We start from the raw sequence: 12,660 nt of genomic DNA, 5'->3' as shown, positions 1-12,660 counted from the left end.
TAAAAACACTTCAGCTCCTTTACGTGGTGATGCTCGAATTGCATTTTCACTTGGTCCTAATCAGATTCCTGATAGCTCTGAACAGGATTCAGGTTCTTCTGACCTGCAGGAGTTTGGAACATTTAAGGGGGAAAAAGAGTTCTTTAATACCCATTTATCAGGACAGTGTGTTCAGAGGAATTCAGGGGAGATAGGGAGAAGGTGATGAAGGGAGAAGTGGCCAGGGAGGGAAAGGGAAGTGAGAAACAGCAGCTCACAGTTAAACAAACAAGTTCTTTTAATAGCTCTGCAACTTGAGCATTCAAGTAAATATCAATTTATCCTGCATAATATCAACATCTAAAAATCAATGCAATAATGGGTTTTTTAATACAAGTTTTAGGGTTCTGGTCCCTAAACATTTTATATCTGAACAAGGCATATCTGCTATTTGGGTTTTGGTTTTTTGGTAGGAATGTCAGTCAGTGAGTCCCAAGGCTCTTTAATTTCTTTTCCTTCTTCTTCACTTTCTTGAAGACAAGTTTATGCTAAGAACCATCCTCTGGATTTTTTCTTCATTCCTTAAAATATTTGCTTTTACAGCACAGATCTTGTCTTGCTGGTCTTTAATCAGCTGCTCCAATTCAGCCAGGTCAGCTTTTAGTGGCTCCACAGTGCTGTCTGTGATGCTGGAAGAGACACAAAGGAGTGTGATGTTGTTGGAAACTTTCAAAGCTGCTTTGGGTTATTTAATCCTCCAAGAAATACTGAGTACCTGAAAGGCTGCAAAGCATTCATGGAATCCCAGAATGGTTTGGATTGGAAGGCACCTTAAAGCCCATCCAGTCCCACCCCTGCCCTGGGCAGGGACACCTTCCACTGTCCCAGGCCTGCTTCAAGCCCTGTCAAGCCTGACCTTAAGTTGTTCCTACCCTTCCTGAAAGAAAGTTTGGAATAAGAAGCACAAAGACAAAGCTAATAACATGGATAGAGGTGAATATTATTCAAGGGAGATCACCCATAATTCACCAGTAAAAAAGTAACTTCTTGGCTCTTCTGGTTTTTCTGCTAAACTCTGGGACCAGGGACAGAGAAACTGCCCCATCCCCTGGAAGTGTCCCAGGCCAGGTGGACACTGGGACTTGGAGCAACCTGGGACAGTGGAAGGTGTCCCTGCCCCTGGCAGGGATGGCACTGGATGGGCTTTGAGGTCCCTCCCATCCAAACTATGCCATGATATAGAAAGGAGCCATCAGGAGCTGCTGACAAGGATAGGCAATGCCACACTAACAGGAAATTTCATAAATCCTACACTACTGAACACAAGTTGCACTTTAAGTGAATGAGGAAATGGTTTTCAAACAAATGTGCCCCCTGCCATAATTCTGCTTATTTTTGGGAACAGTGGACAGCCAGGAAATGCCAGTCTGCAGGAGCCTGGTGTCATTCTGAACTACCCAGTCATTCAAGGGCTCACCAGCTAAAGTTCACATCTCCAAATCCTTTGGTTTTCCACCCCTTTCCATCACATAAATCACCAAAGGCATCTATAGGAATCACATGGGAATTCCCTCACTGGGATCCTACAAGTGCCTGTCACAGAAGCAAAGCAAACAGGGATGAGCTTCCCAATCCCTGTGTGGAAAGCATTGTCTTCTCCACAGCTGCTGCTCTGTAATCCTAAGGATTGGAAGTGCCTCACTGCACTGATTTGTGGCTAACACCTGACACACTGCTTGTACCAGGAGAGGACTCAGCCAGGAATCAGCCATGCTGCTTCTGCACATGGATTCAGGGAGCAGCAAATCTCTCTGGGCTGAATATGGCTCCAAAAAATATTGATCTCCACCTCATGTTTAAGATCACAGCACACACAGCTGGAAGCACAGCACACTCACCTCTGCTCCCTCTGCAAAGCCTCCGCGTGCTCCCTGTTCTCCTGGCGCCACATGTGCAGCTCGTTCCTCATGGCATCCACGTCCTCCTGGATGTAATCCACAATCCTGCCCAGCCTGAAGGCATTCTGGCACACAGTCTGAATGGACACCTGGAACTTCTCGATTTCTTTGGCTACCAAGTCTCTCTCCTTCTTCCTGGATGCTTCCAAGACAACTGGCTTCTCCTAACAGAAGGGATGAATAGGGGAAGCATCAGAATTAGGGGAAAACTGTTGCTGTAGGCTGAATGAAGGATGCTTGGAGATTGCAAACTGGAGAAGTGGAGGAGAAGTGTTTATGGCAGGCTGAAAGAGAAGAATCCTGGAATCACAGAATGGTTTGGATTGGAGGGACCTTAGAGCCCATCCCATCCCATCCCATCCATCCATCCCATCCCATCCCATCCATCCCATCCCAACCCATCCCATCCCATCCCATCCCATCCCATCCCATCCCATCCCATTCCCATCCCATCCCTCCCATCCATCCATCCATCCCATCGGCAGGGACACCCATTATCCCAGGTGCTCCAAGCACTGTCCAACTTGGCCTGGGACACTTCCAGGGATCCAGGGGCAGCCACAGCTTTCTGGGCAAGCTTTGAAAGCAGCACCAAGTTCTGCTGCTGTGTAGGAGCTCGAGAGTACAGCCTCCCCTGAGTTCTCTGCATCAGCCCCTTCAAGATGCTCCCTCTCCCTCCACTGTCCATATCTGGATTTCCAGCTCCTAATGCTGCTCCTAACAACAGCACTTCAGAGCTAAACCAGCCCATGGTTCCTCCCTGCCTTGCAGCCCTGTTCATGGTTGTAAAACCATACAGGCTGCAGGTGTGGCCTCCATAAACTCCACTATTCCAAAGGAATCTGGCCTTGTGCTACTCCCCTCATGTGCAGCCAGCAGAATCTCTGTGCTGGAGTTCCGGAGGCCTCTCAGCTCACTCCAAGTCAAATTCAGAGTTTGCTCCAGTGGCAAAGCCAGCAGGAGCAAAAGGATGCAAAAAGGGCAAAGTGATGCCATGCTGCTAATATACTGGAATAATCTTATTCCAGCAAAGCCATTAAGGAAAAGCCCACTGGGATTTTCTCCCCCACAAAGAAAAAACAACCTTGTTTTTCTTTCTTTCCAACACTCCTGCAGGTCAAATTCCCAAACCCAGACACACAAAGCTTGAAGTAGAGTTTATTTAAAATCATTTTGGTCAATTATTATAAGCCAGACAACTAGAAAGGCCTTTCCCTGCCACCCCAGCCAGAGGGTGAGCTAATTCCTAGGCACAATTCCTGCTAAACATGGAGGTGGCAGTGCTGGGACAGGGAACCCATCCCACTGTCCCCTCCTGCCCTCCTCCCAGCTGCCTGGCTTCCTGCTCAAGCTGGGGGCTGTTTGCTCAGCTGGCTTTTTGGAGGCTGCAGGGCCTCCTGCCAAGCACATTTCAGCAGCCCTGGGCTGGCTGCAGGACTCAGGGACACGGAGAGATGTGTTTGAGGAAAACGCTGCCCAAAATCCGAAGGCTGAGCCTTGCTCAGGGCTGCTGCCCCTGCTCTGCCACACACAAAAATTGCTGATTTCTGACTTTCCAGGGAGTTTGTCTTTGAGTGGCTTAATTAGGAGCTGGGCTGAGGTGACAAAACTGCTGAACCCTTTGCTGCCCAAGTTATTCAGGAGCACTGGCTGAGCTGTTGAAAACAACACAGCCTCAAACTCCCTCCTGCTCAGGCCGTGCCTCCCTGGCAGCAGCAGGTGTTCACTACACAAGCACAGGATCCAGAGCCTTCCTGGAGCCATCCATGCACTTGCTGTCCTTTAGGATGGAGGAGCTGCAATCTCACAGCCTTTCAAACCCTTCTCTCTCTATCCTATTTTCCTACTCCTTTTCCTACTCTGTGCTTGTGTACCAAAACCAGAGGGAAGGCTCAATCCACAGCACTGTGCACACAAGCACCTCCAGTCCATCAGCAGACTTGTATCAGATCCAACAGCTTCCCAGGAAGACATCCTATTCCCTTGTTTTTCCTCTCCTAAGTGCTCCAAAGCCTCACCACTCTCCTCCCTGCCATCCATTATCTGAAGGCTCAGCCAAGAAATAAGGGATTTATTTCACATCCAGCTTTCTCAGAAGGGAGAAGTCTCAGCCAGTCCATTATCTGAGGGTTGCTGTGTGAAAACCTGCTTCATTTCTGTTTTCCAGATGCCAAGTTTTGGAATGCTTCCCAAGGCATTCTGCTGGAAAAGCTGGCAGTTCATGGCTTGGAAAAGTGCAGTTTTCATGGGATAAAAACTGGCTGATGGAGTGGCCCAGAGAGGGGTGGGGAACGGGGCCACATCCAGCTGTGATTGGTCACCAGTGTGGTTCCCCAAGGCTCAGTAGTGGGCCCAGACCCATTTCACATTTTTATCAATGAATGGGATGAGGGGATGGAGGGCACCCCCAAGAAGCTGCAGATACAGCTGGGGATGTGGATCTGCTGGGGGATGTGGATCTGTTAGAGGACAGCAAGCTGCAGACACAGCTGGGAATGTGGATCTGCTGGAGAACACCAAGCTCAGACACAGCTGGGGATGTGGATCTGCTGGAGACAGGAAGGCTCTGCACAGGGATCAGCCTGGATCCTTGGGCCGGGCTCAGCAAGGCCAAGGGCCTGGTGCTGTCCCTGGCTCACAACAACCCCATGGAACACTGAGGCTCAGGGAGGAGCAGCTGGGAAGCTGGAAAAGGCCCTGGCAGTGTTGGTGATGGTGCTGAACACAGGCCCTGGGCTGTGCCAGCCATGCTGGGACAGCCCCAGGACAGCCCGGCTCCTCCAGGGCTGTGTCCAACTCTGGGCCCCCAGCCAGAGGGACACCGAGGGGCTGGAGCGTGTCCAGGGCAGGAATGAGCTGGGAAGGAGCTGGAGCCCCAGGAGGAACTGAGGGAGCTGGGCAGGGGCTCAGCCTGGAGCAAAGGAGGCTCAGGGGGCCCTTGTGGCTCTGCAAAGCTCCCTGACAGGAGGGGACAGCCGGGGCCGGGCTCCGCTCCAGGCAACAGGGACAGGAGGAGAGGGAACGGCCTCAGGCTGGGCAGGGCAGGCTCAGAGTGCACACCAGGAGAATTTCTCCTGAATTTCTCTGGGGCTGCCCAGAGAGGTTTGGAGTCCCCAACCCTGGAGGTGTTCAGGAAACACCTGGATGTGGCACTCAGAGCTCTGGACTGGGGACAAGGTGGGCATTGGGCACAGGTTGGATTGGAAGGTCTTGGAGATCTTTTCCAACTGAAATGATTCTGTGATTCTATTTCTCATCCTTGTAATACTGGCATGACCTCTCTGATACCTAGACAGACCAAGCAGCCACACTTCCTTTGCTTTAGATACAGAATATATCTATATACAGATCTATAAATACATAGGTCTGTAAACACAGGTCCAGCTCACAATTCGAAATATTCCAGGCTAAAATACACAGCTCCTTGAAAATCTCAAGTGAAAACAAACAAACAAAAAAAATATTTGGAATATTTTTGATAAATCAGCTCCTTAAAGTATATTAGTAAATAATGAAAATTAATTTTAGTGTCCCTGTAATTCCAGCATGTTCATTGTGCAGTTGAAAACTTCAAAAGGAAGATTAAAAGGAAAAAATATTATCCCACCCAAAGTTAGTAATGGAATTGCAGGATTGTCATGGTAGGAGGAGATCTTTTGGACCATCATGGCCAACTGGCATTGCAAGAACTGAAACTTAACACCACCAAAAATGTATTAAATACTACTTGAAATAAAAATCTAGTAAATATTATTCATACAGGTTCATTAATCAGCTTGTTTAAAAAAACAAACAAACAAAAAAAAACCCACTAAGTGTCTTTGAAACACTTATATGATATTGAAGTGGTGTAAGAACTCCCAAGTTTCAAAAAAAAAATCCAACAAAAGTTTCCTCCCAAGAAAGATTTCCCAGCCTGAAGGCACAGGAGCTCAAGGGGCACAAGGTGTCCCTCATCCCACAGGTGAGAAAATCACCATCCATTGTTTCTTTGTCCCATTAACACCTGTGCTACCAAGATCCCAGAATCCCAGAGTGGTCTGGTTGAGAAGGAATCTCAAAGCCCATCAAGTTCCAAGCCATGCCAGGCAAGTGGCAGGGACAACTTCCACAGGTTGCTCCAAGCCCATCCAAGCTGGCTTTGGCCATTCCAAGCATGGCACAGCCACAATTCCATGTCCTGCAGCTCAAGGCTCAGAATTATCACTGTGACATCCCAAGCTTTGCCAACTCACACTGATTCTAAATAAAGAAGGGGAGATAAATCCACTGGTGCCTGTTCCTGGCTGCACAGCTGCAGCTATGGGTTAAAATCCCTGCAATGATGGCAGCTGGTTTCCCACACGCTGCGACGTGGGCGGTACGAGCCCCGAGTGCCACCTTTGCTCGCTCTGCACAAACACCTAACAGGAGATTTTCAGCCAGGAGGAAAATGCCAGAACCCAAATAGTTCCAGGCTTTTTCATTAGGTCCTACACCCCAACCAACTCCCCTTTCACAACAGCCCCAGAACCAAGAAATTATCCCTGTATAAAAGGCTGGGTGACTTCTGTAGGCCCAACACGTTTCCTTTCCTTCATGTTTTTCATAAGGCACCAAGATAAATGTTTACTTTGGATTCCTGGAAAAAAGGCTGCTTTTCCCATTACCTCAATGTGAGCAGAACACAATGTGGACTCGGGTGCAGAGACCTGAGAAATCTGAAAGCAGGAATTTTCTTTTTAATCAAGAAGGGCGCAATTATCAACAAGGCTCCAGAAACCACCAAAATTTCAAGAAACAGCATTTGCTTACTTTTATATACCTTCCCCTTTGCTTCTTTTTTTTTAATTAACAGGTTTTTAAATATGAATCAAATTAGTACAAGCATCCATCAAGCATTTTAATAGTTTCTACTAGCCCCTTTTAACTCTATAATTATGTCCCCCTAGGAAAACAGACCCAAGCAATCACAGTTTTATTGAGCTCCACCATTTTCCCCCACCTCTTTCTACAGGACAGGGAAGAAACTTCATTTTGGACAAGTAACTGGGATATATCCAGTGCAGAACCAACAAGGTGGGGTGGTTTTTTTTTATTGTATAAAATATATTTTTTGATCATAAAGGGTGTTTTCTTTTCCTGGCTTTTACAGAGTCTGTGTTTTAAGTAGATTGTAACTATCCACCAGGGATCCGTATAAGAAACTCTTTCACAGAACCAGGAGGGAAACAGTAAATGTTAAAGCATTTCAAATGAACAGGATGCTTTTTCTGCTGATGCCAGGTATGGGGTTCAGGCACAGGCCAAGGAGTTGGAGACACAATGTTCTTTATCACTGCATTTCCCAGAGTCAGTCTGACCTGCTCCTGAGCTGGAAGACTCCACAAGAAAATAAAATAATGGCTCCTTCAAGACAGCGTTTTCAATCTCCTTTGTCTTTTTTTGTTTTTTTGGAGAGTAGTGGTTTTCCCTTCATTTCATATTTGATCCTTCCAAAAAGAGCTGGACTTTTCACCTGCTGATGAACAGCCATCCCAGCCGACAAACCCACCCTGCTTTCCTGGGGAGAAGTCAGTTCCCAAAACCTCCTCCATTTGGGGCAGTATTCAGCATACAAAGCAAAATCAAGGAATCATGGAATGGTCTGACTTGGAAGGGACCTCAAAGCCCCTCCCATACCCCTTGCCAGGGACAGGGACACCTTCCACTGTCCCAGGCTGCTCCCAGCCCCAATGTCCAGCACTGCCAGGGATCCAGGGGCAGCCACAGCTGGAGCCTTCTCTTCTCCAGGTGAGCACTGCCAGCCTGGCTCCAGCCCTGGGAATCCTGAGCCAGATGGGACAAGCCAGGAGAAGATTCCAGCTCTAATTAGTGACAGCAGAACATATTAATTCACCCACAATGCCATGCTGGTACCAGTTCTGCCCAGTCTTCCCTTTCTCCTCACACTCCCCCTGTCCAGAACTTTTCCTCCTGAAAAAACAGCCTTTCCTGGTGAAAAAGGACTTGGAATAAACCTGCTCCTTGTGTAAAAGAACTTTCCTCCCCCCCAGGCTGTGCCCCAGCACCTGAAAGACATGACAGGCCCTGTGCTGTGTCCTTTACATGCTGCACCCTCTCCTGGGGGGCAACCACAGCTGCTTCACCACTTTTACACATCCTCTGTGTCCACACATCCATCTGCTGTCTTACTTGGATTTATACTGCACCCACAGGACAGGAATTCTGTGGTTCTGACACCAGGATTATCCCAAGAGTGGCCCACAACTGCTTGGGGTCCACATTTTTGTTCCCTGAGAGCTGGGAGGAGTGTAGGGACCCTGGAGCACACACTCCCCTCCACTGAGAGCTCCTGTGCTGCTCAGATGCTGGGTTAAAAATCTTATTTCTGAGGAACTGTGTGCTTGCACCTGCAATTTCCCACAGAATTAGTGTCACATCAGCACCAACAGAGATGGCACAGAGGTGAAAACTCCTCCTCCACTTCCCTGTCAGCACTCCTGAGGACACAGCAAGCTGGCAGGATGCTGTGGTGGCAATGGTGAGCCTCCTCCAAACACCTAAATGCTGGGATTTCTGTGGTGGGAATGGTGAGTCTCCTCCAAACACCTAAATGCTGGGATTTCTGACTCCAGCTGCTTAGCAGAGCACATGATTTGCATGGACTGGAGGACTCAACCAGAGCCATGCAGCTGATGGATTAATGTAAAAATCAATGACCTGCAGCTCTTCAAACAAACAGAATCAGCACTGATTAGATCTGTCCTAAGCTCTGAAGTGCATAATGTACCACACTGGTAATTCAAGTTAATATTGTCCAGGTGCTGAGCTATTCAATACCACTTGTTCCTCCCAGAAGCCTCTGAGCTGCTGCTTTTCTGAAGCCCATTGGGTTGTGCAAAGATGGGAATTCTGTTATCCCACTTGCTTCAACTCTTTAATAACCTGCCTTCGTTTTTCCACACATCAAATAAATGAAGTGGAATACAAAATGGAACATCTGTTTCTTTCTCTGGTTAACATTAGAGGCTTAGATTCTAAACAAATACATTTAGGAAGTTTTTTTAGGAATTTGTTAGGCTAAACACAGCTAATCAAGGCAGCAAAAATCTTGTGTATTTCCAGAATGACCTCTTTGTTTGACCTCAAAATTGTGTATATTATTTTAAGTTTCTGCACATGCAAAATCTAGATGATGAAAGCCCCAGCTTTCTTTCCTTGCCCCTTCTTTTCCTTTATTAAAACTCCTTAAAAAGCAAATGCATGTTTGGGAAACACAGCACAGAAAGGGTTTTGGAGGAATGTTTTTAACATAAATAAATGTTCCCCAGCCATCAGCAGCTGGAAGGTGTGAAACATCCCTGAGAGGGCACCAGTGTAACATTTGGATTAAGTATTAATCCACCAACTTCACCTCATTTCTGGTGGATTAATCCCCAATAAATCAGGTAGATCCATTGATCTTTTTTTTTTTTTTTGCTGAATACTGGAGTTAATAATGTATTAACCAAAAGTTCCAGCACTCAGCCTGCTATTTTTTCCCTCTTCATTTTCCCAACTGGCAGAAGATCAAGGCTTTAACGACTAATGAATAGAAGTGGGAAAATAATTGCATTTCTTTTGGATGTATTGAACAGTTTAATAAAACGAGAGAAGATGAACATTCTAGTGACAGATAGAGGGAAGATGGAATTTCCCAAAGCAAGTTTTCTTTCAAGCATTCCCTTGATTCCTTACTCCAAAAAAAAAATGTCAGTACCCTTAATTTGCTCTGTGATGCACAACACATTTCTCCTGGAGAGTTTGATGGAAAACAAATCAAATAGACAGAGAAACATTCCCAGAGGCAGGACCACATTGGAAATTTGGGTTTGTTTTTTTTAAACTTTTATTGTCACAGCAACTCCATTCTCTAAAATAACTTCCCAGGATTCAATCCAGGTCTTGTTTTCTAAACTGTCATGGGCCTGTCACACACGTCAAGCATTTTTAATCATCTTTTTCATTCAACTCTGCTGTCAGGAAAAACTACACTTTCTTCTGGATCACAATTGCAGGAGAACCACACTTCCCTCTGGATCTCAGTTTCAGGAGTAGCACACTCCTCTCTGGATCTCAGTTTCAGGAGAACCACACTCCTGTCTGGATCCTATCACTTCCACACCATAATCTGAAAAGCAGCAACAGCAAAGGAACCTCCTGCAGTAGCAGACAGCTGTTTGGACAGGCAATCCCATGGTATTCCAGGAGCTTGGGCAGGTTTCCATGGGATGGACTAGGAAGTCAGCAGGTTTTTTTCCAGAATTAGCTGTCTGTTCTCAGCACTGCTAACACAGAGCAGGGCTTCAAAAATCACAACAAAAGCCAAACAAGCACTGAATGAATGTTTCAGGAGCTGAAAACCAGTGATGGGACTCAATGGTGATTGTAGAGGGCGACAATGGCCATTTAAAAATATTTACAGGGTTAAAAAGGGACTGGTTTAGCCTGTTACTCTCAGTCAGGAAAAGAAACGTACCAGAAAATTTAGACACCAGAGGAAGCTTCCCGAGCTTGAAATCCATGTGATTGTGTGAATCGTCTCCCATGATCATGTTCCATGCCCAGTGCTGGACAGGACACACCAGCAAACAGGGCAGCCCACGGTGGGGCAGTGCTCCGAGATTCATTAATGAATTCCTAACGCTCTTCTCAAACTGAGCCTGGGATCCGACGATCCAGCAGTGCCATCTAGTTACCAATCTGGGAACAGGGACAACTGCAAGGCTTGGGCTCAAGTGCCAGCTCAGGAATGAGTGTTGGAGCTGCTGCAGAAACAGCAGAATCAACCTGGAACCCTTCTTTGTCTCCAAACCCTTCTCTAAAGGCAGGATTTTGCCAAGCAGGCAAGTTTTCCCATTGGATAAACTCATGCCAAGCAGCTAGAGGTGTTTCAGTGACCAGAGAGACCACAAGAAGCACATTTCCAACAAACGGATGCAATTCAGCAAGTTAGGGAAAGCTAAAACCACTCCAAACAGATTATGGGCAGCAATCTAAAGGTGTTTTCCTTTTTTTAGGAGGATTTAGTTTTTTCAGTTATAGAATCATCCCAGAGGAGTTTGGGCTGGAAGGGATGTTAAAGCCCATCCAGTCCCACCTCTGCCATGTGAAGGGACACCTTCCATTAGACCAAGTGGCTCCAAGCACCAATGTGAACCTGGCCTGGGACTCTTCCAGGGATCCAGGGGCAGACACAGCTTCTCTGGGCCTTCTCTGCCTCAGTGCCTCTCCCCAGCACATCAAAATAGATTTAGAAACTTTCCATGGGGCCGATGTATCAGAAGAGTCCATCTCAGAGTCCTGTCTTTGCTGCCTTTCATACCAAGAGCTCTGCAAGGCTGACAAAGCCACAGCTCTCCATTGTAACAGCAAGACACTCAAATATGGGGAGCTCAAGCTTTTGGTTCTGGTATGTGAGCACTGCTAGATCCTTCCCAAACACTTTCTAAGTGATCAAAACAACAAAAAAAAACCAAGCAAAAGACAAGCCTACCCTCCCATTCTCAGGTGTGGAAAAAAAAAAAATCACATAAGCAAGGCAAGACAAGACATGACAGAGAAAAGCTTGATCATTAATAGAATAAAAAGCGTTTAAAGCAAAGAAAAAGGCCACAATTGCAAAATTTAATCTCCCAGTTCTTTGAAGGCCATTGCCACCTCACCCTGTCTGTGGTCGGTGATGATTTCTGTGAGGCCTCATAATCCTTCTTCGTTTCTAGAATTCTTTTCACCAGCCCACCTGTTGAAAAACCAGGATTTTTCTAAGCATTGATGGACACTAAACAGTTTTAAACATTCACATAATAAAACAAAACCCAATTGTTTTGTTTTTTTAATGCAGACAATTTTTAGAGCAACATAAACAGCATTTTACTTTGTATTTTTAACACTGACACACAAGGTATTTGTTATTTGACCTTTTTTCTCCCAAGCTTTTCTAGAACTTGTCTTTAAATCAAACCCTGTATCTCAGAGCTGACAAGCTGTACCTGACACTTGAGAAACGTTAATTTATGAGCTTTATGCAGAATTTTAAATCCTGCTGACATTGAGGATGCATAGAAAATGTGTCCTTACCACAGTTGTCAATCCAGCTGCACAGGAAAGCAAGCTTGGGTAAATAAGTTGGTTTTCCTGCAAACGTTGCAAAGCCCTTCCCTCAGGGGGGATTTTACTGCTCTGTTCAGCATTTTAAGTGTTCAGCATTTGGTTTAAACCCAGGGGTTGATGCTAGATCTGTATCAATATAGATAAAAGCAAACATACCATGCTTTTGATCCTCAAGCAGCTCCACTTCTGGCTCCTACACATGCAGGAAAAGAGCTTTAGTTGCAAAAAGTTGTCACTGCTGTATTATGGAACTATTCAAAAATCTTCAGCAGGAGGATATTTCAACAAGGCAGGGAATCATGGAATGGTTTAGGTAGAAGAGACCTTAAAGCTCATCCTATTCCATCCCCTGCCATGGGCAGGGACACCTTCCACTGTCCCAGGCTTCTCCAGCCCCAGTGTCCAGCCTGGCCTTGGACACTCACAGGGATCCAGGGGCAGCCACAGCTGCTCTGGGCACCCTGTGCCAGGGCCTGCCCACCCTCCCAGGGAACAATTCCTGCCCAATATCCCATCCATCCCTGCCCTCTGCCAGTGGGAGCCATTCCCTGTGTCCTGTCCCTCCATCCCTTGTCCCCAGTCCCTCTCC

At 46.5% G+C, this 12,660-nt stretch overlaps 1 protein-coding gene across 2 annotated transcripts in view; it reads right to left on the bottom strand.

Moving 5' to 3' along the window:
• Positions 1–259: 259 nt before the first annotated feature.
• TRAF3IP1 (TRAF3 interacting protein 1) overlaps positions 260–12,660 on the bottom strand; it is a 32,436-nt gene continuing 20,035 nt past the window's right edge. The window contains exons 12-15 of one of the 2 annotated variants that reach the window (XM_079311319.1): positions 12,228–12,264; positions 11,624–11,700; positions 1,878–2,101; positions 260–668 (exon numbers count right to left, since the gene is read on the bottom strand). In XM_079311319.1, coding sequence (XP_079167445.1) covers positions 503–668; positions 1,878–2,101; positions 11,624–11,700; positions 12,228–12,264 — 504 coding nt within the window. In that variant the 3' untranslated portion in view covers positions 260–502. Of the gene's footprint in view, positions 669–1,877; positions 2,102–9,765; positions 10,727–11,623; positions 11,701–12,227; positions 12,265–12,660 lie in introns of those variants that run through there. The other variant, XM_079311318.1, reaches the window with a different exon arrangement.

The sequence above is a fragment of the Erithacus rubecula genome (assembly GCF_903797595.1).
Source record: "Erithacus rubecula genome assembly, chromosome: 8".
Lineage (NCBI taxonomy): Eukaryota > Metazoa > Chordata > Aves > Passeriformes > Muscicapidae > Erithacus > Erithacus rubecula.
The sequence above is the reverse complement of the archived record's forward strand: the minus strand, read 5'-3'. Positions and strand labels throughout refer to the sequence as shown.